Below are 27,106 nucleotides of genomic sequence, written 5' to 3' on the forward strand. Positions count from 1 at the left end.
TGAAAGGTGTGACTCAGCTTGTCTGCCAACACATTGTCCACTCACGGCAAGTAAGTGGCCCTGAGGTACATCAAGTGGGAGAGGGCCTCCGCCCATACCTGTGCAGCTTCCTGACACAGAAGGTAGGAGCCCGTCCCTCCCTGTTTGTTGATGTACCACATGGCCACCTGGCTGTCCGTCTGGATCAGGATGACTTGATTGGAGAGGCAATCCTGAAATACCCTGAGAGCAGGAAATTGATTTGGTGTTTGGCTTCCTCTGGAGACCAAGATTTTTTAATGTATTTCCGCCCTGGAGGTGACTGTTCAGTTCCTTGTAAACCGGTGCGATATGTATTCTTTACAGGAACATCGGTATATAAAAAGTAAAAATAAATAAATAAATAAATAAGATCCTTGTGTCTGCAGATCGGCCACATGGGCTCCCCAGCCGAGGTTGGAAGAATCGGTGGTGAGAGTTATTTGAGGATCTGGAGTCTGGAAGGGCAAGCCTTGGAGGAGATTGACCTGATTTCTCCACCAGGCGAGAGACTGACTGAGTGAGTCTGTTACGTGGACAATGGTCGACAGGGGCTGAATGGATTGAGTCCATTGTGACCTTAGAGTCCATTGCATGACTCTCATGGCCAAGCGGGCCATTGGGGTGACCTGAACTGAGGACGCCATGTGTCCCAGTAGGATGAGAATGTGGTATGCAGTCGTGGAGTGCTGAGACTGCAGCTGGTGTGCAAGAAACACGAGAGTGAGAGCTCGCTGTCGAGGCACAAAAGCCTTTGCCTGCAATGTGTCCAAGTCTGCCCCAATGAACGACAAGGTTTGTGATGGGACTAAGTAGGATTTGTTGTAATTGATGAGAAATCCTAGCAAGATTAGAGTGTGTAAGGTAAGATGCAGGGACGACAGAGCAGTTTGCTGAGTGGGAGCCCTGATCAACCAATCGTCTAAATAGGGGTAGACGTGAACACCTTGAGTCCTGAGGAAGGTGCAACTACAACACGGCATTTTGTGAAGACTCGTGGTGCAGATGCGAGGCCGAATGGAAGTACTCGGTACAGATAGTGATTGGGGCCTACTAGAAACCTCAGGTATTTGCGATGAGATGGAATTATCGCGATATGAGTGTATGTGTCCTGGAGGTCTAGAAAGCAGAGCCAGTCTCCTCTTTGTAGAAGAGGAAGAAGAGAGCCTAAGGTTACCATTTTCAACTTCCCTCACTGGAGGTACTTATTGAGGGCACGTAGGTCCAGAATTGGACGAATGCCTCCCGATTTTTTGGGGATTAGAAAGTACCGGGAATAGAACCCTAGGCCGTGCTGAGAGTAGGTTCCTGGTTCTATTGCCTTGGACTGGAGGAGGAGGAGGAGGGAGACCTCCTGTTCCAGAAGGATGGAGTGATCGGATGTTCTCCACGTCAGTAGAGGTGGGAGTCCGGTGGAATGGAGAGAATGTTCAGACGATAACCCTGAGAAATTATCACCAGGACCCACTGGTCTGAGATGATGGAGTGCCACCTGTTGTTGAAATGGCACAATCGACTTCCCACTTGTATGCGGGGCAATGGAATCTGGCTGCTGCTCTCTATGCAGGAGTCAAAAACCGGAAGCAGGGCCCGGCTAAGGAGCTGCTTGCGGTTTTTGTTTTCGTGTCTGACTAGACTGGGCTTTTTGAAACGGTCTCGTAGAACAGGTTCTAGATGGTGTCGGGTAGGATTTTTTCGGGTGGAAGAATGACGTCTTAGATTCCTTCCGGAAGGGTTTTGAAGAGTATTCAGAAAGTATCAGAGAGAGCTGTCTTAAGGTCTCATGATGATTCTTGAGTTCCGCCACTGTTCGCTGAATCTGCTCGCCAAACAAATTATCCACTACACAAGGCAGGTTGGATAGTCTGTCTTGTAATTCAGGGCGAAGGTCGGAAGACTTGAACCAGGCCCATCGTCTTGCCGAGATAGCAGCTGCAGATACCCTGGTAGCTTCTAAGAAAACTACAAAAATTAAAGGATAGGAGGCAATGTCCTTTCATGGATTACAAACTGGTTAAAAGACAGGAAACAGAGAGTAGGATTAAATGGTCAATTTTCTCAGTGGAAAAGGGTAAACAGTGGAGTGCCTCAGGGATCTGTACTTGGACCGATGCTTTTCAATATATTTATAAATGATCTGGAAATGAATATGACAAGTGAGGTAATCAAATTTGCAGATGATACAAAATTATTCAGAGTAGTTAAATCACAAGCGGATTGTCATAAACTGCAAGAGGACTTTGTGAGATTGGAAGATTGGGCATCCAAATGGCAGATGAAATTTAATGTGGACAAGTGCAAGGTGTTGCATATAGGGAAAAATAACCCTTGCTGTAGTTACATGATGTTAGGTTCCATATTAGGAGCTACCACCCAGGAAAAAGATCTAGGCATCATAGGGGATAATACTTTGAAATCGTCAGCTCAGTATGCTGCAGCAGTCAAAAAAGCAAACAGAATGTTAGGAATTATTAGGAAAGGAATGGTTAATAAAACAGAAAATGTCATAATGCCCTTGTATCGCTCCATGGTGAGACCACACCTTGAATACTGTGTACAATTCTGGTCGCCGCATCTCAATAAAGATATAGTTGCGATGGAGACGGTACAGAGAAGGGCAACCAAAATGATAAAGGGGATGGAACAGCTCCCCTATGAGGTTAGAGCTGTTCAGCTTGGAGAAGAGATGGCTGAGGGGGGGATATAATAGAGATCTTTAAAATCATGAGAGGTCTTGAATAAGTAGATGTGAACTGATTATTTATACTTTCGGATAATAGAAGGATTAGGGGGCAACTCCATGAAGTTAGAATTTTCTCTGATTAGTCTTAAATGTGCTGCTTGCTTTTTTCACTCAACACACAATTAAGCTCTGGAGTTTGTTGCCAGAGGATGTGGTTAGTGCAATTTGTGTAGCTGGGTTTAAAAAAGGTTTGGATAAGTTCTTGGAAGAGAAGTCCATTAACTGCTATTAATCAAGTTGACTTAGGGAATGGCCTCTGCTATTACTGGCATCGGTAGTTTGGGATTTTCTTGGTGTTTGGGTACTTGCCAGGTTCTTGTGGCCTGGTTTGGCCTCGGTTGGAAATAGGATGCTGGGTTTGATGGACCCTTGGTCTGACCCAGCATGGCAATTTCTTATGTTCGAGGGCCATTGGTGCAGCTCCAAGATCTCCTCCATGTGGGCCCTGTGTTCTTTTTGGGTCATCTGTGCGCATTTGTGGCAAGCCCAGATGTCATGCGATGCCCCCAAGCAGAGGACACATCTATCATGTGGATCCGTGATAGACATCGTCTTCCCATACAGAGGGCATCGCTGGAACTCCGATGTCATGAAACAAAAGTGATGCCAGTTCGAAATTGATGGTGTTGGTCCTCAATGGCCAGCAGACATCAAGTGCACAGGTGCCCCAGGGATTGACAATGAAAAGAAACTTACTTCAAAAGGTCAAAAAATCTACCTAGGGAAGACAGAGGGGAGAACCAAGGGACCCTGCATCACCTTACAATGCTGACGACAACTTTGAGATGAAAAACACCAGAAAAATCACTAGAAAATTCTTAAAAACAAGGAACAGAGTGAGAGCTCATTCACTGTGAAACACCAGGAAAAAGAAAGACTGACTAGACCCCGCATGGCCATGTGGTATAATGCATACTCAAGCATATTAAGAGAGATTCAAAGTTCTAGAAACTTTGAGAAAAGTTTTCTTTGCCAGGCTCCATCAGATGATATCACCCACGCGTGAGGACTGCTTGTCCTTGGGGAACAGGCAACACTCTGTGAGGTCTATTTGGCCAGAGCTCGATATGAGCTTGGCTTAGGCTGCCAGAGGTGTGACCAAAACGATGGTGCACATTCAGGGCAAGACTGATGGATTCTAAATGGAGCAGGGAAAAGTGTCTTCTGCTTAAGACAGCCACCTTTCCCCTCAGGTTGAGCCCTCAGATGCTAGCGGCTGGTAAGACTTAGATTAGAACAACGGGAGACAGAGGCACACACTAAGATAGTGTAGAACCCAAATCTGAAAATATGAAGACTGCCATAGAAAGAAGGCAGTCTTCTTTCTATGGCAGCGTAGGACCACTGTAGGACAGAATACATGAAGTAAAGTAGGACCAAACAGGAACATGGGATACATGAAGCAATCTAGGACTGAACATAAGACCAAGCTTTGGCAAAGTGCAGTTCTGGAATATAACTGTGTCCAAATATGAACAAGATGGCCACCAGCAGGATGTGTGGACCATAGAGCTGGGAGTACTAGACAGATAATCTACAAGGCCCTCTGGAACACTTGACTGGCAGGGCCTCATAACAGACCCACTAGTCTCTATATTAAGTGTAGATTGCAGTTCCTGTCTCTCTCAATTCTTCCCATGGTTTAGAAAATAATTGTTTCTTCATATTTTCACAGATTTGCAATCAAACATTAACCTCTGCAGTGCTCTTACAGCAACATATTCAGGTACAAAAGCCAGCTTAGAAATAAGAGTACACTTCCCCCATAGGACTCCTCTTAGAACAGACTGTGTTTACCCAGTAAACATTCTTCTAAGGCTCATAGTTTTAAATGTCATGTAGAGTTCTTGACCAGCAGCATTTCAATCAAAACCATACTAAGGCTTGATGTGACAAAAGAGGAAAAAAAAAATTCACTTTCCTTTCTCCATCCAGTTCTTTACCACAGCATTCTCTCCCTCCGGTTTTACTCTGAATATCCCTCTGGAAGGCCAATATAAGGAAGGTGTGCTCTACTGTGCATACGATTTTACTTCCAATTTAACAAGAAATTTATCACACAAATAAGAACATAAGAACATAAGAAAATGCCATACTGGGTCAGACCAAGGGTCCATCAAGCCCAGCATCCTGTTTCCAACAGTGGCCAATCCAGGCCATAAGAACCTGGCAAGTACCCAAAAACTAAGTCTAGTCCATGTAACCAATGCTAATGGCAGTGGCTATTCTCTAAGTGAACTTAATAGCAGGTAATGGACTTCTCCTCCAAGAACTTATCCAATCCTTTTTTAAACACAGCTATACTAATTGCACGAACCACATTCTCTGGCAACAAATTCCAGAGTTTAATTGTGCGTTGAGTAAAAAAGAACTTTCTCCGATTAGTTTTAAATGTGCCCCATGCTAACTTCATGGAGTGTCCCCTAGTCTTTCTACTATCCGAAAGAGTAAATAACCGATTCACATCTACCCGTTCTAGACCTCTCATGATTTTAAACACCTCTATCATATCCCCCTTCAGTCGTCTCTTCTCCAAGCTGAAAAGTCCTAACCTCTTTAGTCTTTCCTCATAGGGGAGTTGTTCCATTCCCCTTATCATTTTGGTAGCCCTTCTCTGTACCTTCTCCATCGCAATTATATCTTTTTTGAGATGCGGCGACCAGAATTATACACAGTATTCAAGGTGCGGTCTCACCATGGAGCGATACAGAGGCATTATGACATTTTCCGTTTTATTCATCATTCCTTTTCTAATAATTCCCAACATTCTGTTTGCTTTTTTGACTGCCGCAGCACACTGAACCGACGATTTCAATGTGTTATCCACTATGACACCTAGATCTCTTTCTTGGGTTGTAGCACCTAATATGGAACCCAACATCGTGTAATTATAGCATGGGTTATTTTTCCCTATATGCATCACCTTGCACTTATCCACATTAAATTTCATCTGCCATTTGGATGCCCAATTTTCCAGTCTCACAAGGTCTTCCTGCAATTTATCACAATCTGCTTGTGATTTAACTACTCTGAACAATTTTGTGTCATCTGCAAATTTGATTATCTCAGTCGTCGTATTTCTTTCCAGATCATTTATAAATATATTGAACAGTAAGGGTCCCAATACAGATCCCTGAGGCACTCCACTGTCCACTCCCTTCCACTGAGAAAATTGCCCATGTAATCCTACTCTCTGTTTCCTGTCTTTGTGCACTCGAACTTGAATAAAAACGTGTGCACAAATTAGCATTTCTCCATGCAAATCCCATGTTAATCAAGGCATTAGCTAATAGTCCTCAATGCAGCGAAATGTTTAACCTTTATGAATGTTCTCTTAAAGCCAGAAATGTAACTCCTGCTCAGAGGAAAAGTGAATTTTCTGGGACTAATGTCTGTTTATGGGAATGAACCTGGAGTTTATGGTGCAAGGGTCTTGTACTTGGGATTTATACACTAAAGAAAAAATATTAAACACTCCCCAACAAATGTTTTCCCACCCGAAAATTAATATATGAAGGAGGAAGAAGACTTTGGATGCCTCCAAAAAGTAGGCTTTCATTATGGTCTGAAGAATCAATGTCTGTAATTTTTTGGTAGGATCCATCTGTAATTTTATTTATAACAAGAGAGATCTGAAAGTTAACAGTGAACTTCCTTAGGATAATCATCACAGTTCAATATAACTAGAGGTCCCCCTTTACTAGCAAGCTTGATCACAATGGAAGAGTCATTTTTAAGGTTTTCATAACATCCTTCTCGCGTTTAGAAAGCAGACTACAAGAAAACTCATGCATGATGGTTTTCTAGCACTGCATAAATATTATTTTTTTAATAAATCTTGACCGAAAATACCAACTTTCTACATAAATTGTCAATAGATGTTCCAGGAAAACCTTTCATTTCCACAAATGACTTTGGTGGAACATTGATCCAAATTTGGATATCTATCTGTGAGACCTTTTGTGGAACAGATACCATCATATATTAAAGATACTACTCTTTTTTTATTATGTTATTCACAGTATCTACTATTGCAGGGACGAACAAACGTTTTGAACCGCAATCCCCCTTCCATTCATGCAATTGGTTGGGGCCCACCCAAGATGGGTTGATGCACCTCTCTCTATCTATATATAAATAATATAAACACATGAAGAGTATTTACCAGGCAGCCACACTGACAACCAATGGCTCAAAGCCCCCACTTTTTGTCTCTTAAATTTGATAAAAGGAGTAAGCTCACACGTACACAGACACCGAAAGGCAGATACCCCATACCCAGACAGAGAAACAAATGCCTCATACCCAGACCAACAGAGTGAAAGAGACACCCAAACAGACAGACAGCCACAGTTACCCCACAGAGAGACAGAAACCCAACACCCAGACAAGCATAGAGTCACAGACGTACCACACCTAGACAGAAAAATACAGACATACTATCAATTTCTCCGGTATCAGTGTCTCACAAATATTTTGCAATTCACAATCTTTAATAGATTCCGGTAATCCCAAAATCCAAATATTATTATAGTGGCTTCTATTCTCTTGATAGTCTATTCACACCTCCAATTTATCTTTGTGTTTTAGTAGCTGTAGCAACTTTTCATTCAAGCCCACTATTTCCATTTCTTGGCCTTCCAATTTTTGCTGAGCAACAGTAATACACTGGTTATAAGCGACCATTTTGTCTCTCAGATCCTCAATCGCGGATTGTACCTTAGCTAATTTATTATCTAAGACGTCAGTCACGCATCGGAGAAGAAATTTAGCCACAACCTCAGACTATCATTACCAGTTCGCCTTTATCTTTTTCAACAGGGGCCTCCGCCGATTTCAATTTTTCCAAGTGTTGCTTTCCTTGTTTTCGTCAACATATCTTTACCATTTTTCACAAAAGTTATCCATGGACTGCTTCTCATGCATTGGAAAATCGATTGAATTTCAGCTTTCCCAGAAAAGATAGTTAAGAGTAGGAAATTTAGAACATTAAAATGGAGTGGGACACAGAGCTCGAGGAAACACATCTGCCCTGTTAGCCAGTCATCATGTGACCCCTCATTTTTTCCTCTTTTAAAGATGGGCTCCTGACACAGTCATTCTTGGCAAAATGTTGGCCACATCGGACTACAGTTATTACTCGGAGGACTTTATTTTGAAAATTTACATTTAAGATATGTTTTTTCACAATTTAAGATTTTCTAAATGTTAAAGTGACATTTAAGGAGGTTGATTTTTATGACTAATGATAATTCCTAAAATGGGTAGGACTACTTAAGTCCTACTTTTTGGAGGCATACGAGGTCTTTTCCCTCATTCACATATTCATTTTCAGGTGGTACTAACATTTGTTGGAGTGTTAATATTTTTTCTGTAGTACATTAGACTCCAGGTTACCTTATTGTAATTTGCTAGTATTTATTTAGGTGCATAAATCATGTTTTTTGCATGCTAAGCACACATTTTTGGGCACACATTTTTTGGTAAGTGTATGTTTTTAAGCTCCTGATACATTAGAACAATGTTTCTCAAACCATTCTTAGGATAGTCCCTAGCCAGTCTAGTTTTCATGATATTTATAATGAGCACGCATGAAATAGGTTTGCATGCAAACCTCTCATATACATATTCATTTCAGATATCCAGAAAATCAGATTGCTATAGGTTATCCAGGACTGGCTTGAGCAACGCTGCATAAGCAGACCATTACACTGCATCAGGAGTTAAATTTGGTTTTTGTTTTTTTTTAATTAAATACATGAGTAAAGTTCAGCTCACTTTCTTTTCACTCATGTCTTACCTGCATCAGGTTCTGGGAATGCATGCTCTCTTTTCACAGCAGCTTCTATACCATGCCCTGCTTCTTTTACAACAGCAAAAAAGGGATATGGTAGGAATCCTGGTTCTCCTACTCCTAAGGGCTCCACCACAATGGACATTTATTCCTTTCTGCCCATCTCTGACTGACACTATTGGGAATTGAAGAAGACTTCCCTAATTCTTCTACCTACTAGACTGGAAAACGTCACATACTTCCAAATAAGATAGGATATAAACCCTGTCGTAAGTCACACATGGAAAAGCTGCAAAGAAAAAAACATTTACTGAACAGTTTGTTCAGTTTTGAAAGTTTCTCTTATGCCCAAGATTGTTTTGGGTATTGCTTAATACTATTTTTTTATGCACTAACTGCACCTGCACATAGGAAAACTCTTGCAAAGAAAATAAGAATATCCGAAAAACAATTTTGTTTAAGTATCTGAACGCCTGCATTGCCAAAATACCTGAAAGAAATTGTAAAGTCCAGATGAAAGCTCTGCTTATTTCCCAACTTAATGCTTTATTCCTAGTGCCACCTTACTTATGAATGTGGAAGTGTCCATGTAATCTCACCGAATTCTGTCAGTTTTGTTGATTATAAAACTTCTGAATCTCATTTTCCATTGATTTATGAAAACTTGGATTCTTCTATTGAGCAGTGCCTTTGAATTGTTGGTTGTTAAAAGTAAGCCCCTCATCCTTTTGTGACAGTATCTGTAGTTATAATTTGCCAGAGAACTGGATCCTAGGATATTCCCTAAGAAAGACTGTTCCTCTGATACCACAGAAAGGACCTTCTGGCTTGAGCAACAAGAATTTTTTCTTGTTCCAGATTTCTTTATTTCTTGTTCCAGCAGAAGAGAAAAGGCGTTGAGGCCAATATTCAGTAGACCATTTAGTGGCAAGTTATCCGGCTATTGGTTGAATATGACTGGTTAGGCCTTTACTTAAGTAACTAACAATTCCTCTGGAAAACTATTTTAAAATGCAAGGCCTGCCTCTACCACAGGCCCTGCAGGTTGATCAGAGTGTCTTGCTGTTTTCAGTTATTTCCTGTTTCCGCTGACTGGCTCAAAGAGTCTACTGCTATCACAGTGGCTTCCATAAGTAAATTAAACTTAGATTGAATGGAGCAGGGAGCCTACTACTATGATGAATCATTCTGGAAGATGTGCTGTGCCCTGGTCAATGTCGGGGCCTGCTGTTAATACAGTGACTACCTCGGTTAGCTCTAGTGCTACTTAGTCCATATGGAAGGGTAATGCTGCACAGTAGTTTTCTCATGCAATCCGATATGATACACCTGAATGGGGCCTGCTAAACATTCATAAATTATCTGGAAAAGGGAATGACAAGCGAGATAATCAAATCTGCAGATTACACAAAATTATTCAAAGTTGTTAAAACAGCAGCAGATTGCAATGAACTGCACAAGGACCTTGTGAGACTAGGAGACTGGGCAACCGAATGGCAGATGAAATTTAATGTGGAAAAGTGCAAAGTGAAAAATAATCCTAACTACAGGTACTCAATGTTGGGTTTTGCATTGGGAGTTAGCACCCATAAAAAAACCTTAGTCTTTGTGGACAATTCATTGAAATCCTGGGCTCAGTGTGCAGTGGTGATCAAAAAAGCAAAGAAAATGTTAAGAATGATCTGAAAAGGAATGGAGAATAAAACAGAAAATATCATATAGCCTCTGTATCAATGGTGCAATCATACCCCGAATATTGTGTGCAGTTCTGGTCGTTCCATCTCAGCAAAGACATAGCAGAACTAGAAAAGATGCAGAAGAGGGCAACAAAATGATAAAGAGAATAGAAAGCTCTACTAGGATGAGAGGCTATGCAGGTTAGGGCTCTTTAGTCTGGACAAGAGATATCTGAGAGGGGACATGATAGAAGTTTATAAAATCATGGGGTTGAATGGGTAACTAAAGGACAGTTATTTACCTTTTCAAATGATACTAAAACAAGGGGACACTCCTGAAACTTATAACCAGCAAATTTAAAACAATCACAGAAAGTAGTTTTTCAGTCAGCGCTCAGTCAAGCTGTGGAATCTGTTGCCAGAGGACGTGGTCAAGAAAACTAACATTGTAGGGTTTAAAAGAAGGTTGGACCAGTTCTTGAAGAAAAATTCTATAAACACTATTAGCCAGGTAGACTAAAGAAAGTTATTCCTACCCTTGGGAGTAACAGGAAATAGATCTCCTTTATGGGATCTGCTAGGTACTTGTGACTCAAACTGGCCACTATCGGAGATAAAATGTTGGCTCAATAGACATTGATCTGATTCAGACAGGGCCGGTGCACAGGTGTCAGGCACCTTAGGCAAAAATTCTGCCTTGCACCCACCCCCCTCTCTCCCCCCTTGGTTCTGGCCACGGCCCCGACCTCATTTTCTGAGACACCAGTCGTGGACCTCCGAGTGTCTGCTTTTCTCGGCCACGAGGAGGATGGGCACTGCTCACAGCCAGCTGATTCTATGCTTCTCTGGAACATAAGCACGATGGGCTCTGCTCGTGGCCCACCGAGTCTCTACTCCTCTTGGCCACAAGCAATATAGGCTCTGCTCGCAGCCCCAAATGGCTGTTCTTCGCCGCCCCCTAGTGGTTGGTGCCCTAGGAGATCATTTCTTATGTTCTTATGTTCTGCTGCTACTGCAATGGTCCCTCGACTATTGCTGCTACTGTTGTAAAAGCAGCAAGGGAATTGTGGAGCCAGTAGTAGTGAGCCCAATGTGCTTTTAACCAAATTTCAGAGATATTCCACCTTCGCCTAACTGGAAACAAACCAAAAGTAAGAAAGTCTGACTTTATTTGTACCAAGAGGAAATCTGTCTGAATTTCTATCTTAATCTTCCTAATAAACAGGACGACACATATATTCCATGGTCTAACCTACTCTCCTGTGGGATGTCTGAGAAACATTTTAGTTCCCTGGTGTGCATACCCTTTCAGTCACTCTCTCTACATGTGACCTTTGGGAAGTCATGCTGTGTTCCTACGTTCAACCCCTCTCTCTCTTTGCTTTCCCTAATTTTCTTTCCCCTGGGGGCCCAGATTCAAACCACTGGCTTGATCTGTACTTTATTTGCCAGAAAATACTGAGGTGAGCTATTAAATACTGACCAGACAACAAGTTTAAAAGAGGTCCAATTAGATTCTAAGCACTTTGAGGAAGAAATCTTTCAAGCTTGTCAATTGGTTCCACTGGCTGGAGTGCTTTACAAGTCATCCAAACTGCAAGCAAGGTGTGTGTTTGCTGTGACTATGATAGCATAATCAGCACCATTATTATAATTATACTGTGACATGCCATCCTTGCACATCACAGTGCATGAACAGGGAGTTCAGAAGCATAAGAAAATAAAATAAATGGCACACAAGTTACAGAGAAAAAAAGAGAAACAGATATAGGATCATATAGAAACAGTGATTAGAATCTAAATGAAGACAACAATGACAGATAACATGCTCAGATATAACAGCAGAGGAGCTTGACTTTATATGCAAGCATCCATCAATGCTGTCTTGCTGTAGCAATTCACAAGTAATACTGAGTGTTTCTTGGGTGCAAATGAGGCAGATGTCAAAACACTGCTACTTATCCATTGTGAGATAACAGGGAAGTGAAGATTACTGAAGGTTTATATACTGTACATGAAGTTAAGACAGCTCGCTCGAGGTCACATGGAGTAAGTAGTCTGATGGGTTTCCAGGTGTCAAAGATTTGAGCCCTAATTACTACGGTGAAAGAAAGGAAACAGCTGGAATATTGAAATAAAGGAAATTATTAATATCCGTTTTTCATCTTTATAGAAAATAGTTTCAGAATCTACTAAAATGAAGGAAATGCGTACAGTATCATATATTAAATAGCTACTCACCTGTAACAGGTGTTGTCTGAGAACAGCAGGATGTCAGTCCTCATGAAACCCACCTGCCTCCTGTTAGAATTGGCTTCTCCTTATTTAAGCTAAGAAGTAAGACTGATGGGGCACCCGCATGGATGTGTGACATAATGGCATACTGAGAATGCCCGGTGAAACACAGTCAAAATTCTAGAAACTTTGACATAAAAGTTCCAGGCTGGGCTCCATCTAATGAATTTTGATGGTGTTTCACTGGGCATACTCAGCATGCCATTATGCCACATGTCCATGCAGGTGCTCCTTCAGTCTTACTTCTTAGCTTAAATAAGGAGAAACCAACTCCAAGAGGAGGCAGGCGGGTTTCATGAGGCATGACATCCTGCTGTCCTCAGAGAACACCTGTTACAGGTAAGCAACTCTGCTTTCTCACAGGACAAGCAGGATGGCATTCCTCACAGGTGAGGAATCGCTGACTAGACTGCTTCAAAGAAGAAAAAAAAAAGAAAAAAAAAAGCAGTACCAATAGGCATGACAATTGTTTTTGTTGGCAACAAAAATATTTTATTTTTATTTTTTCCTATGTGGGTCAGCCTGGAAAAGAAACAACAGGACCTAGAAGGGAGTGGATTTGGGTTCTAGACCTCAAAGAGCTTCTACAGGACAGACAGGTTGAACCTACTGTCGCACTGGCGTTCCTGTCAAAAAAGTAATGCAGTGTGACTGTGTGGAAAGAACTCCATGTCGCAGCTTTGCAGATCTCATCCATGGAGACCAATCCTAGGTGGGCTATCGACAGTGCCTCTAAGTTTTGATGTGACCCATCAGATTCAGGCCCACCCGGGCAAAACAGAAGGAGATGCTATCGTATCAGCCAACTGGATAAAGTCTGTTTGGTAACAGGAAACCCCAGTTGGCATCAAAAGAAACAAAAACCTTGATAGACATTCTATGGGCTTCAGCTTGCTCCAGGTAGAAGGCCAAGATTATCTTCCAGTCCAATGTTTGTTCACCTTGGTGGACATATGGCCTGCGAATGTTTGGTTAAGATGGAATTCTGACACTACCTTAGGCAGAAACTTAGGATGAGTGTACAGAACCATCCTATCATGATAAAACTTAGTAAAAAGGTGGATAAGTTACTAGATCCTGGAGCTCACTAAAGTGACATCACCAAAAATGTAATCTTCCACGTCAAGTACTTCAGTTCACAGCAGTGCAGTGGCTCGAAAGGGAGCTTTCATCAGCTGGGTCAGTATTACACTGAAGTCCCAAGACACAGCAAGAGGCCTGATGGGAGGCTTCAAATGAAGCAAGCCCTGCATAAAATTGAACAAACAAAGGAGGTACTGAAATGAGTCTATTTTCTACATGATAATAGGCTCCAGTTGCAATGAGGTGAACCCTTACTGAGCTGGTCTTAAAATCCAACCTGGGACAAAGGCAGAAGGTAATCAAGCAGTTTTTGTGTAGAAGAAAGGATCTAAGGCATTTTGCTCATACCACAAGGCAAAACTCCTTTATTTTAGTCCATAGGACTTCCTTGTGGATTCCCTTTTTGAAGCTAAGAGAACAGAGACATTGCCACTGACAGATCCAAGGGTTGCAGAGCTACCCTCTCAACATCCAGACTGAGAAAGCCTGGTTTTTAAATGGTACAACCACTCATGATCCTGAGTGATTAGATCTGGAGAATCCCCTGTTTGATTGATTCCCAGATGGATATCTCCCTTCAGGAGAGAGAACCAAACTTGTCTTGGCTAAAAGGGAGCTATGACAACAAAGTCTTCGCAATGAGTAAAAATGACAAGAGGCGGGTGGCACGTCAGCTACATCTGATGACATGGACTCTGTCCTTGAAAGCACATGTCTCAAACTGGTTAGTCAATAAGGTGCCATCAGCCTCTTGTCATTTTTGCAACACCAACACAGCTATCTCTCCGAAGAACTTCTTCACAGTGAGTAGTATTAGAGGTTCTCACTTGATGGTTTCCTTGGTAGGTGTCCAAGGAAACCATTTTGAACTTCTTTTCAGAAACTTACTCAAGGCCCTTAGGTATAAGCTGGGACAGTCTCCCTGTTTTCTTTGGAATCAGGAACTTCTTGGAGTGCAATTCCTGTCCTCTTGCTGCTCGTGAAATGAATGTGACAGCATTGGTCTCTAGGAGAGAAGAGAGCTACTTCTGCAGCATCTCCTGATATGGAGAATATCCCAAAGCGAGGTTCAGAAGTCAATTTTGAGGAACACCAAATAGATGTAATCTGTCCCCTTTCCTTATGATGCCCAGGATCCACATGTCCAAAGTTACACTGGGCCAATAGTTTTCAAAAACACCTCAGCTGCCTCTGATGGGAAGATCCTCCAGCAGGAGTATGGCAATGCAAGTTCTCTCTCCCACCAGTCAAAACTCCATCCAAAGATTTGGTGGGTTGTATCTTAGGGACTGAAAGGGCTGAGGATAAAGCCCTTCAGCCAAAAGGGTATCGTCAGCTCCATACTCTGATACCTCCTAACAAAAGAAACAGGTCAGGAGTGGCTGTGAAGAGCTGCTGAAGCATTGTATGGTGCTCATGGATCCATACCACTTTTTCCTTAACCCTATCCTCCAAAGAGGTTCTCTCCAGTGCATGGTACATCAGCGAGTCTTTCCTGGACCACAGGTCAAAGGTTTGAGACCTGCAGCCAGGCAAATCTGTGTGTGTCAATCTCCACAGCAGAGAGATTGACACACACAATCTCCATGCCATCTCCAAAACAACAAAGGTCAACTGAGCCATATATTTTCCACATTCCATTTCCTTCCCACCAGTGAATAAAGTCATCAAGCTACTTCTAAGGAAGCAGCTCAGGCACTTCCAGCATCTGTTTCAGCAGGTCCAACGTATATAGGTCAACAAATAGCTACAGAAGGTACATCCTCATCTTCACCTCCTGAAGGATCTCATTAACTGGGATGTCCACAACCTCCTTAGGAGGCTTCACAAACTGGAAGACATCCAGAGGCTTCACATCACTTTGTCCAAGGCCTGCTGGATCTTCCTGCAGAGGCTCTCCTCAAAGACTGCTAATGCCAACACAGACTGTGAGGCAGGAAGGGTAGCCACATCTTCCTGAGAAACCAATATCTTGATGGCTCATACCTAGACCACTAGAGACTGATGCAGTTCCTGGGACTGAATAAAGAGCTCTCCTCTCCACAGGACCACTACATGGGATTCGTGGCCACAAACAAAATGTCCTTGCACCTGGTATTGTGCACTGATGGAGACCAATGAATGTTTTTTGCTTTTGCTCTATGCCTAGCATTGAAACTCCTCTAAGATAACAGGAAATTAAAAAAAAGAACTAGTGACCTTTGGGTGGGAGGAAGCAGACAATGATGTGTCTCCTTGGTCCTTCCCAATGTTCATTCAATGCCGTCTTGAAGTCGATACATTGCCAACATGCCAAACTTTTAGTGCCCAAGGTGTTTCTTCATCAGCTCCAGCCAGTACCAGTGTCCTTTAGGTGTCATGCACTGGTGACATTCCTGAATATCATGCAATGCCAAGATGTAAAGGACTCATCTATCATCAGAATTCATGACAGACATGAACCTGTCATGCTAGAGCACAATTTGAAACTGCCGGCTTGCTTATCCATGACTGGATGGAAAATTAATGAAGCAAAATTGAGCAACTTGATGACTGCGAGCAGTTGATGCCCTTCAAGTGTACTGGCCAGTGAACTGCTCAGGCACAAGGACAAAAGGAAACAACAAAAAGGGATAAAAAAAAGACCAAGGAGCACCGCAATGAACAAATCCTGCCAAAATCAGGCCTCTAAGAGGTAGGCTCTGCAGACAAGATGAGACTGAAGGGGTAACCACGTGGGTGTGTGGCATAATGGCATGCGGACATAAAAATTCTGGGCCAGGCTCCTTTGGATGCTGTTACCCACTTATGGGACTGCCATACTGCTTGTCCTCGGAAAATTATGCATACTGTTATTTCTTACCTACAGCATTGAATGCTAGTGTGTGTATGAGAGAGAATGAGAGTGTGGGGGGGAAGGTAGGTAACATGCTGGAATGGTAGATAATGCTATTACACACATTTCTGTTTTGAAGGATAGCCTGCTGCAGTGGGCACAAAGAATAAAATCCATTGTGCTAAACACATCTGCTTTAAAATCCAATCCCCAGACTTACACCATCAACACTATAGAAACAACATCAATATATATATACATATTAAGATCCTTAATGGCACCTAGTTACATGAAAGGCAACTGTTTCATCTGTGAATCATTAAGAACTCAATTGACTTTTTATGAACTTGGTGACCTGGGAGTACATGAGAATGCTGAAGATAAGAGAGAGAGGCTTAGACTCAATGTTTCTTAATAAGGTCAGAAAGATCCTAATGTACTTCATCACTTGGACTGTTTGTCAGAAAAGAAAAAATGAGTTGGAAGATACCTGGCAGAAGGAGTCAAGTTGAGAATTCCATTAAGCACATAATTAAAGTCTGCATGATCCTGAGCAACAAGTGCCACCAAGGCCTCACAGCAAGCAGCCCTCACAACCACGTGGTCACTGCAGCATTTCTCCCACAGTACATTCAATGCAGGCGTCTGAAATGAAAGCAGAGGAAACACAATTATAACACCAACTGAATGTTGGCGATTATTCAGTGCTAAGATTAACAAAACAGTTTAGCAGGTCTTTCCAAGGCCTCTGGCCTGGAGAACTCTTTAGGGCCTGACAATTCTCTCACTTAAGAAAATGGGCAACAAATGCCTTCGCGGCAACAAATGCTTTCCCACATTTCTCATACACATTACTACCCATGGTAGTAATGTGTATGAGAAATGTGGGAAAACTGTTTTCAAGAAATTAATGACCTTCTATCCAGCTTAAACCTAATTCTTAACCAATCAAAAAGTGAATTCCTGCTAATCTCTCCAGATAACTGCAAAATCACCACGAACCCGCCAGCCAACTTACAAATCTCAAAAGTTCTTCGTTTTATGTAAACCGGAGTGATTTGTAGTCCCTACTAGAACTTCGGTATATAAAAATTAAAAATAAATAAATAAATAAATAAAATAAGAGATCTAGGAGTTTCGATAGACAACCGGCTAAACCTAAAATCATTTATTAATCAAACAACTAAAGACTGCTTCCACAAACTTCACACATTAAAAAGAATAAAACCCCTATTTCATTTCCATGATTACAGAACAGTGCTCCAAGCAATAATCTTTGCGAAAATAGATTACTACAACGCTATTCTACTAGGCCTCCCATCATCCCATACTAAACCTCTCCAAGTGATTCAGAACACGGCAGCAAGAATCCTTACGAACAAGAGGAGAAGAGATCACATTACGCCAGTACTCAAAGACCTTCACTGGCTGCCAATCCACTACAGAATAATCCATAAATCCCTCACCACAATCTTCAAAAATATTCATGGACTAGCTCCTCTCAATCTATAAATAGCTCTCAAAAAACACTCCTCCAACAGACCCATAAGAGAAGCTTACAGAGAATATCTACAGGTACCACACGCCAATACCACCCAACATATAACACTGAGAGACAGGGCCTTCTCTACAGCAGGTCCCCCACTATGGAACTCAATACCCTTAGAATTACGACAGGAACCATGTCTTCCAACCTTCAGAAAGAGACTTAAGACATGGCTGTTCAAGAAAGCCTTTCCGGACCCTGACTGATGCTCGACCGCCAAATACAGCAAGACTGATTATCACCCAATAAACTGATACAGACTTACCAACCACTGCACGTTCTACTTCTTGTTAAACTTCTTGTTAAACTTCTATCATCCTCTTCTTCTACTCCCAGTTAGAACCATCCTTGTTTTATTGTAACTGCTTTTTCTGAGCACTTGTTATAATTTGTTATATTTTGTAAATGTATACTCATGTTATAGTTATGTACGTTTATAATTTATTGATCACCCCTTGTTTTATGTAAACCGACATGATACGAACTCCGTGAATGCCGGTATAGAAAAAAACTCAAATAAATAAATAAAATAAATAAATTCCATAATATATTTGTCTTGAAGGATTTTTTGCATTTGTCAACCAAACTGCTGAAAATAGTTGGTCCACTCTCGGTAACCTAACAGTAAATAATCAATGCAATATACAGCTTGGCTGCCCATTCCAATTAAATCAGAACCAATCCAACTGAATACCTGATAAACGAACAAAGCAACAATTAGACACAGAACAAAGCCTTTCTAAATGTATAGTGCAACTGATAACACAATAAAACCAAGGGTACTACACGAACCAGGGCCTTTAAAAAAAATAAATAAAAAAAGGAAGGTAATTAAATTTGTTTTTATTATTATTTGTAAAAAGTATTATATATCTATTTCCTGTTTCCCTACTGGCACTAGAGAAAGAAGAAAGCAGTCTGCTTGCCCGCTCGCCCATTGGAAGCTGGGCTGCAAATGGCTGTCATTCATGGCCACCTGAGACTCGCAAGCTCTCTCAGCTGCCATCAGACAATTCACTTCAAAACAGATTATTTGAGGATTGCTGTCATGCATCACCTGATTTCACAATAATGATGTCCTGTTTTTAAAGGCAGACAACTGCTGGCTGGTTGAAAAGGGATACCTGAGATTGATACATGCCTTCAAAGTAGCAGCAATACGTACAAGGTCCACTTTGGTTAAATCTTAAGTGGTTTATAATGATGATCTACCCCCTCTTATATGCCCATACACCATAATATTAACAGAAAACTTAGCTTTAAATGAAATGTTCTAGGATGTGCTCTGAATACAGCCATCAGTGCATTTCTGAGTCACTTCCAATTTATTGTGTTGGCTCCCCTGTTGGATTCCGATATGTATTAAACAGTACAGATGAGGATATAAGTATAGGGCAGAATTACCAAACCTACCCCTACTGACCAGTCAGGTTTTCAGGATATCCACTGTGAATATGCAGGAGAGAATCTCCATAAAATGGGTATCTAATTTATACAAATTTACCTCATGCATGCTCAATGTGGATATTCTTAAAACCCAACTGGCTTAGGAATAACAAGGACAGGTTTGGAAACAGTCTAGAGTTATGGTAGAAACCCAAATACAACAAAGAAAAATCCCCTGAAATGTATGAATTTCAAAAACATCAAAAGAAATACAGAAAAGCAGATTTATCAAAACTTTTGCTCTAGTGCAAAAATTATTACAGGTTTTTCAAAGAAAACATTCTAGAATTTTAAATAGTAAACACAGAAGCAAAACTGGAATGATTTCTGCACTGGAGCACAGTTAGCAAAAATTTGATACATTACCTCTACAATGTTCTTGGGGTGAGGGAAGATGTTTTGTCACTAGGAGGCTACGTCACTACTTTCATACTTTAGTATTGAATATGTTTGAATCCAGGAAAAAATGTGTATTCACCACCTCAAATTTACAAATAATGTATTCATATAAAATGGATATCCAGCCTGCTAGTGTAAAATTGACAGAGACCCTCAAACTTCTGATAAGAGCTAAGATGGGATCTTCTTAGTGTTTGGGTAATTGCCAGGTTCTTGTGGCCTGGTTTGTTGGAAACAGGATGCTGGGCTTGATGGGCCCTTGGTCTGACCCAGCATGGCAATTTCTTCTGTTCTTATGAGCACTGCAGTCCTCCAGAAGACCTGGACTCAATGCCCAAGCATAGTTCCTGGTAAATAATGGCCAAAATACACTTCCACAGTTTTCTACCAGACTCCTATAGACTCTGTCACTCAGGGTGTTGGTAGCAGAGAGTGGCACTCTGAGAGACCTTCACAGTTCCAGTGGCTCATAATGACTGAGTTCTGACATTGCTGCGTGGTAGAATTTCAGGAATTTTACTGCCCCCTACCCCCCACCAAAATGTTGGCACTCTAGGTGACTGTCTAGTTTGCCTAATGGTAGAGCCAACCCTGCTTACTTGAAAGAAACTACTATTAGTAAAGTTATTCTTTGTATTACTAATTATAAACAGAGTAAACCAACAGTATCACCCTGGTCAACATCTGCACACTAACACTGCCTTGCCTGTAAAGATATTTTGTATGTGAATAAGTGTTGCCTGGGAACAAAATTCAATACTAAGTTCTTGTCTTGGTATTCTAAGAACCTGTGAGTCCTGTAATAACTGGCAGGTTTTCCCTACCATCACCTAACAGTGACACCTAATAGCCAGATTCAGGGGATGTGCGTGCCAGCTTCCAGATGGAGCCACAGTCTTAGGCAATAGGCCAGGATCGCCACTTGGATGGAAGGAAAACCCCCGAGGTAGTTATGAATGAAGATTCATGGTGCCAGAGCAGAGTAGTTGCCAGTTCCAATTAAGATGGAAGCCTAAAAGTGCAAGCAGAAACTGCTGAGCCAAAAAAACCCAAAAAACTCCATACTGCTGCGTTAATCCAACCATTTCCTGACAAACTATTCCCCTTTTAGTGTCACTTTTGTAGCATCCCCCAAAATGCAGCTTTGGTTCAGAAACTTAAGATGCTTCCCGTGAGAAATGCTTTCAGCTTACCATGGGAATAGATTTTCTTTTGCAAACACAGAACATTACAGAAAACGAAAGATGAAGTTTTCTGCTGTGGAAGTTATAACAAATGCAGAAATACATACCTGCTTAGAAGACTGACAGATCTTCTCTGAAGAGACATTTTCTTTCAGCACGGTAGCAATAAGGTGGTTCACAGCCTGTAGAGAAGAGCAAAGCAAATCAAGAAAAGGGGCATCTGGGGTCTCTGTGGCCTCAAACTCACAGATCCTCCTCCAACACGGAAGCCTGGAGGGGATGGGAACACTATGTTACCTGTGACTAAAGGGCTGACTCACTGCCTTCTGGTAGCAGCTCTGCTTGTGCCAGAATGAGCCCTGCAGGGACTTGATGGTAAGGATCGTTTCATTTCACCTATTTACATTTATATCCCATTGATTCCATGAAAAAATGGCTCACAGCAGCCAACACGGAGATGCAGGAAAATTAAGTCAGTCCCAGAGCTTCCAAATTTTAAATATGCAAATATTTTTATTCATCAAATCGGCAACTCCATTGCTCAAAAGGTACAGAATTTATTCAACACAGGGTCCCCCGACACGGACCCGTGTTTCGCTAAACGCGGCTGCGTCAGGGGGGAACAGTATATTCTTTGTGGCATTCAAACTAAAATTAAAGGAAAAAATTATTAATACTTAAGATTAGGGACTGATTACAGCAGTAGATCCTATATTGTCAAAACAATAAGTATAATATACCGTATAGGTAAAAGCTTTTATATTTTAAACCCACAGTGTTACCAGAGCTATTTACTTGTGATAGCAGTGGTGTCATTTATATCATCACATGTCCTTGTGAATTAATTTATGTTGGTCAAACATGTAGATCTATTAGAGCCCGCATTATAGAACATCGGAGTCGGGCCAAGGCTTTAAAAGAACATGCCCCTTTGGTCAATCATTGGATCGATCTACAACATTCATGGGAGGATATAAAGTTCTTTGTGATTAAGAGAGTACAATTAAAAAATGGTGGGGACTTAGCAGCAGCCTTGCTGCGAATAGAACGTTTTATTTTTAATTGGTCCACTTCTGCCCCTAAGGGTCTTAATAGTCCAGTAGAATGGAGCGCATTTATATAAGTTTCTTTTTATGAGGAATAAGTAAGTAGATGGTTGAGTTCCTCCGGTTTAGCGTATTAGGTGAGTGGAGGTGTCCGCTTTGATTGAATTATCAGCTGGATGTGTTTTCTGCTTTGGGCATATATATAATACATGGGCTTAAGACTACCGGCATCACGTTCCTTTCAAATGAGGGGTTGACGTCATTTCCGGGTAGGTGTCAATAAGTTCGGTTTGAAGACGACGTGGGTAAGTGTGCTGGAAATAATCTAGTTATGTGGTTTGTTTTTTAGATGGTGAATTTCAATGTTGGAATTTGATATATATGGAAGTATAAGGGGGTAGTAAATTCACCTCCCTTTGAACATATTGTTATCCACTGACAATCGGACGACACTGATATCATCAAGAAATGTGGTTAGTATTGTACAATTTAATCCATTTTTGTATTGTCTTTTTGAGATGGATTTTTTTGAAATGATTTTCTGTAGTATTTTTTAAGTGAATCCTGTGTACTATTCTTCCTGTGTCTATAGAATCGATTATGGAATTGGTTGTGAGACGTGATCAAGATGTGGATTCATCTCGAGTGGAATAATGGGTCTGGATGGAGCCTTTCATTGCGTAAATTCTGGGTATGGCTTTCGGTATATCTGGTGGGCTGTGAAGTAGATACAGTGGATTTATTTGTGAATTTTTTGGAAATACAGTACATGTCCTTGAATGATTATAATTTTTGGTTTTAGAATTATCTTATGAAATTGAAGAATTTTTTCATCGAGAAGTGAAATCACATGGTCAAAAAGGATTAGGAATTGGTGCGCATTGAAATTTCTTCTCTCTACGCGAAGTAAAGTCCGTCCCTGAGGAAGCCCTTTATAAAAAAAAAAGAGGGGGCGAAACGAAGATCTTTGTAGGACCTATGGACTGTCATCATTATTTGAGATGTGTTTATAATTATCATAAATTAATGTAGTTATATGTTAATGTTTGATATTGTAAAATATCTGGTGAAAATTATATAAATATGCAGTTTTGATTTTAAAGTGATGTGTGAGTGGGATGGTATGTGTGAGTTAGAGAGATTTTAAATGTTAGGTTGTTAATATGTGTGAAGTTAAATACATATAAAAAGTACAGTAAACATATTTTCTCTTCTTGTTGTGTTTAATAATATAAGGGTACACATGAGAGCAGAGTACTTATGAAAGCATATACGGAAAAGAATGTCTGTATACAAGTAGTGTTCTCCATAGATAGCCAGATGAATTAGCCATTAAATGTGGATGATGTCATTTTATTTATGTTATTTATATACTGTCTTCCTGTATACAATTGTGGCAGTCACAACGCCATTAAAAAATACATCATCATAGTCATTGTAACTAAAAAACATAAAGCAGACTTGCTTACCTGTAACAGGTGTTCTCCGAGGACAGCAGACTGCTAGTCCCCACTCATGGGTAAATCCCTAGCTACAGGCTGTTCCCCAACACAAAAGGGGACCAACAGAAACCCAACCAAGTGGCAACAGGCACATCACCAGCAGTGCTGTTGGTAACAGAGGGGGAAGACAGCCTGAATCCAAACAATGGGTCCTAGGCAGGGGAGTTGGGTTCCACACCTCAAACAGATTCCGAAGGACAGGCTGTCCAAACCTACAGTCACATCAGCCATCCCCATCCAGACAGTAATGTCTGGAGAGAACTCTACGTTGCAGCCTTGCAGATCTCCTCCATGGGAATTGCTCGCAAGTGGGCCACCGAGCTGCCATGGCTCTGAGAGAATGAGCCTTGACATGACCCCCTAGATGCAGTCCCACCTGGGCATAACAGAAGGAGAGGTAATCTGCTAGCCAATTGGATAGTCTGTTTGGCAATGGCAACACCCAACCTTATCAAAAGAAATAAAAAATGGATGGACTGTTTATGGGCTTCTGTCTGCGGCAGATAGAGGGCTAAGGCTCTCTTGCAGTCCAAACTGTGCAGGGCTCATTTAACTTGGTGCGAATAGGGCCTGGGAAAGAATACTGGCAGGACAATTGTCTGGTAAAGATGGAAATTCATCACCACCCTAGGCAGGAATTTAGAGTGTGTTCGCAAGACCACCTTGTCATAATAGAACTTAGTATAAGGCGGATAAGTCATTAAGCCCTGGAGTTCATTGACCATGTGCCCTGAAGTAACGGCCACCAAAAATATGACCTTCCAAGTCAGGTACTCCAGGTGACAGGTGCACAGCAACTCAAAAGGAGCTTTCATCAGCTGAGCTAACACCATGTTGAGGTCCCAAGACACAACGGGAAGCCTTAGGGGAGGCTTCAATTGAAGCAGGCCCAACATGAAACGTATAACTATAGGCTGTATAGAGATGGGCATACCACTACACCTTGGTTGTATGTGCCAACTGCACTGAGATGGACTCTAACAGAGTTGGTCATTAAGCTAGCTTCCGATAGGTGCAGAAGGTAGTCAAGCAATTTTTGTGTGGAGCAGGAGAACGGATCTAGAGCCTTCTGCTCACACCACATGGAATTCCTCCTCCACTTCAGTCCATAGGACGTTTTAGTGGAAGGCTTTCTAGAAGCCAACAGAACCCAAGACACGTCCTCCAAAAGATCAAGCGGCTGTAGGATTACAGAGGGCCTAGAGGTTGGGATGCCGCAGCTTGCCTTGATCTTGCATGAGATCTGGGGAAGTCCCCAGCTGACTGGTCTCCAGATGGACAGCCCCCTTAAGAGTGGAAACCAGACTTGCCTTGGCCAATGAGGGGCTATAAGAATTTGAAAAGAAGTTCGCCGTAGAGGTAAAAACTCACAATAAAAACTTTAATATATCCGAAGCAGAAAACCTGCGAGGGAGTCAGTTGGGCCGTTAGATGATAGAGGGGTTAACGGGGCACTTAGAGAAGATAAGGCCATCGCGGAAAGATTAAAAGATTTCTTTGCTTCGATGTTTACTGAAGAGGATGTTGGGGAGATACCCGTTCTGGAGAAGGTTTTCATGGGTAATGATTCAGATGGACTGAACCAAATCACGGTGAACCTAGAAGATGTGGTAGACCTGATTGACAAACTGAAGAGTATTAAATCACCTGGACTGAATGGTATACACCACAGGGTTCTGAAGGAACTAAAAAATGAAATTTCAGATCTATTAGTAAAAATTTGTAACCTATCATTAAAATCATCCATTGTACCTGAAGACTGGAGGGTGGCTAATGTAACCTCAATATTTAAAAAGGGCTCCAGGGGCAATCTGGGAAACTACAGACCAGTTAGCCTGACTTCAGTGCCAGGATAAATAGTGGAAAAAGTTTTCTAAATATCAAAATCACACAGCATATAGAAAGACATGGTTTAATGGAACAGTCAGCATGGCTTTATGCAAGGCAAGTCTTGCCTCACAAATCTGCTTCACTTTTTTGAAGGGATTAATAAACATGTAGATAAAGGTGAACCAGTAGATGTAGTGTATTTGGATTTTCAGAAGGCATTTGACAAAGTTCCTCATGAGAGGCTTCTAGGAAAAGTAAAAAGTCATAGGATAGGTGGTGATGTCCTTTCGTGGATTATAAAAGATTAAAAGACAGGAACCAGAGAGTAGGATTAAATGGACAATTTTCTCAGTGGAGGGGAGTAGGCAGTGGAGTGCTTCAGGGATCTGTACTGGGACCCTTGCTTTTCAATATATTTATAAATGATCTGGAAAGGAATACAAGTGAGGTAATCAAATTTGCAGAAGATACAAAATTATTCAGAGTAGTTAAATCTCAAGCGGATTGTCATAAATTGCAGAACTTTGTGAGACTGGAAAATTGAGCATCCAAATGGCAGATGAAATTTAAGTGGATAAGTGCAAGGTGATGCATATAGGGAAAAATAATCCATGCTATAGTTACACGATGTTAGGTTCCATATTAGGAGCTACCACCCAGGAAAGAGATCTAGGTGTCATAATGGATAACACATTGAAATCGTCGGTTCAGTGTGCTGCAGCAGTCAAAAAATCAAACAGAATGTTGGGAATTATTAGAAAGAGAATGGTGAATAAAACGGAAAGTGTCATAATGCCTCTATATCGTTCCATGGTGAGACCACAGCTTGAATACTGTGTACAATTCTGGTCGCCACATCTCAAAAAAGATATAGTTGCGATGGAGAAGGTACAGAGAAGGGCTACCAAAATGATAAAGGGGTTAGAACAGCTCTGCTATGAGGAAAGACTGTTCAGCTTGGAGAAGAGACGGCTGAGCGGGGATGTGATAGAGGTGTTTAAAATCATTAGAGGTCTAGAACGGGTAAATGTGAATTGGTTATTTACTCTTTCGGATAATAGAAGGACTAGGAGGCACTCCATGAAGTAAGCATGTAGCACATTTAAACTAATCGAGAAAGTTCTTTTTCATTCAACGCACAATTAAATTCTGGAATTTGTTGCCAGGGGATGTGGTTAGTGCAGTTAGTGTAGCTGGGTTTAAAAAAGGATTGGATAAGTTCTTGGAGGAGAAGTCCATTACCTGTTATTAATTAAGTTGACTTAGAAAATAGCCACTGCTATTACTAGCATCAGTAGCATGGGATAAGACTTCATTTTTGGGCACTTGCCAGGTTCTTATGGCCTGGTTTGGCCACTGTTGGAAACAGGATGCTGGGCTTGATGGACCCTTGGACTGACCCTGTATGGCATGTTCTTATAATTCCCTGTCCTCACAAAGCTTCAAGACAGTCTCTACCACCAAGGTAATCGGAGGATACGCAATAGAAGACTCTTGGCTCAATGAAGGGCAAGGGCATCCAAGGCTCGTTTGCTGTCTGACCTGTACAGGGAGCAGAACCAAGGCACCTTCCTGCTGCAGAGGGAGGTGAACAGATCTACCGCCATTCTCCCCCAAAGGCGGAATATCCAATTCGCTATCCCTTGGTTCAGGAACCATTCATAGGGTCTGAAGTCTCAACTCAGCCTGTCCACTACCATGTTCTTGGTGACAACCAGGTACATGGCCC

The 27,106-nt window shown here is 41.5% G+C and overlaps 1 protein-coding gene across 1 annotated transcript in view; it reads right to left on the reverse strand.

Moving 5' to 3' along the window:
• FOCAD (focadhesin) overlaps window positions 1-27,106 on the reverse strand; it is a 788,759-nt gene that overhangs the window by 730,799 nt on the left and 30,854 nt on the right. Inside the window, exons 3-4 of the mRNA XM_029606912.1 lie at window positions 21,107-21,181; window positions 16,915-17,069 (exon numbers count right to left, since the gene is read on the reverse strand). Of these exons, the coding sequence (XP_029462772.1) occupies window positions 16,915-17,069; window positions 21,107-21,181 (230 nt within the window). The remainder of the gene's footprint in view (window positions 1-16,914; window positions 17,070-21,106; window positions 21,182-27,106) is intronic.

The sequence above is a fragment of the Rhinatrema bivittatum genome, chromosome 1 (assembly GCF_901001135.1).
Source record: "Rhinatrema bivittatum chromosome 1, aRhiBiv1.1, whole genome shotgun sequence".
NCBI lineage: Eukaryota > Metazoa > Chordata > Amphibia > Gymnophiona > Rhinatrematidae > Rhinatrema > Rhinatrema bivittatum.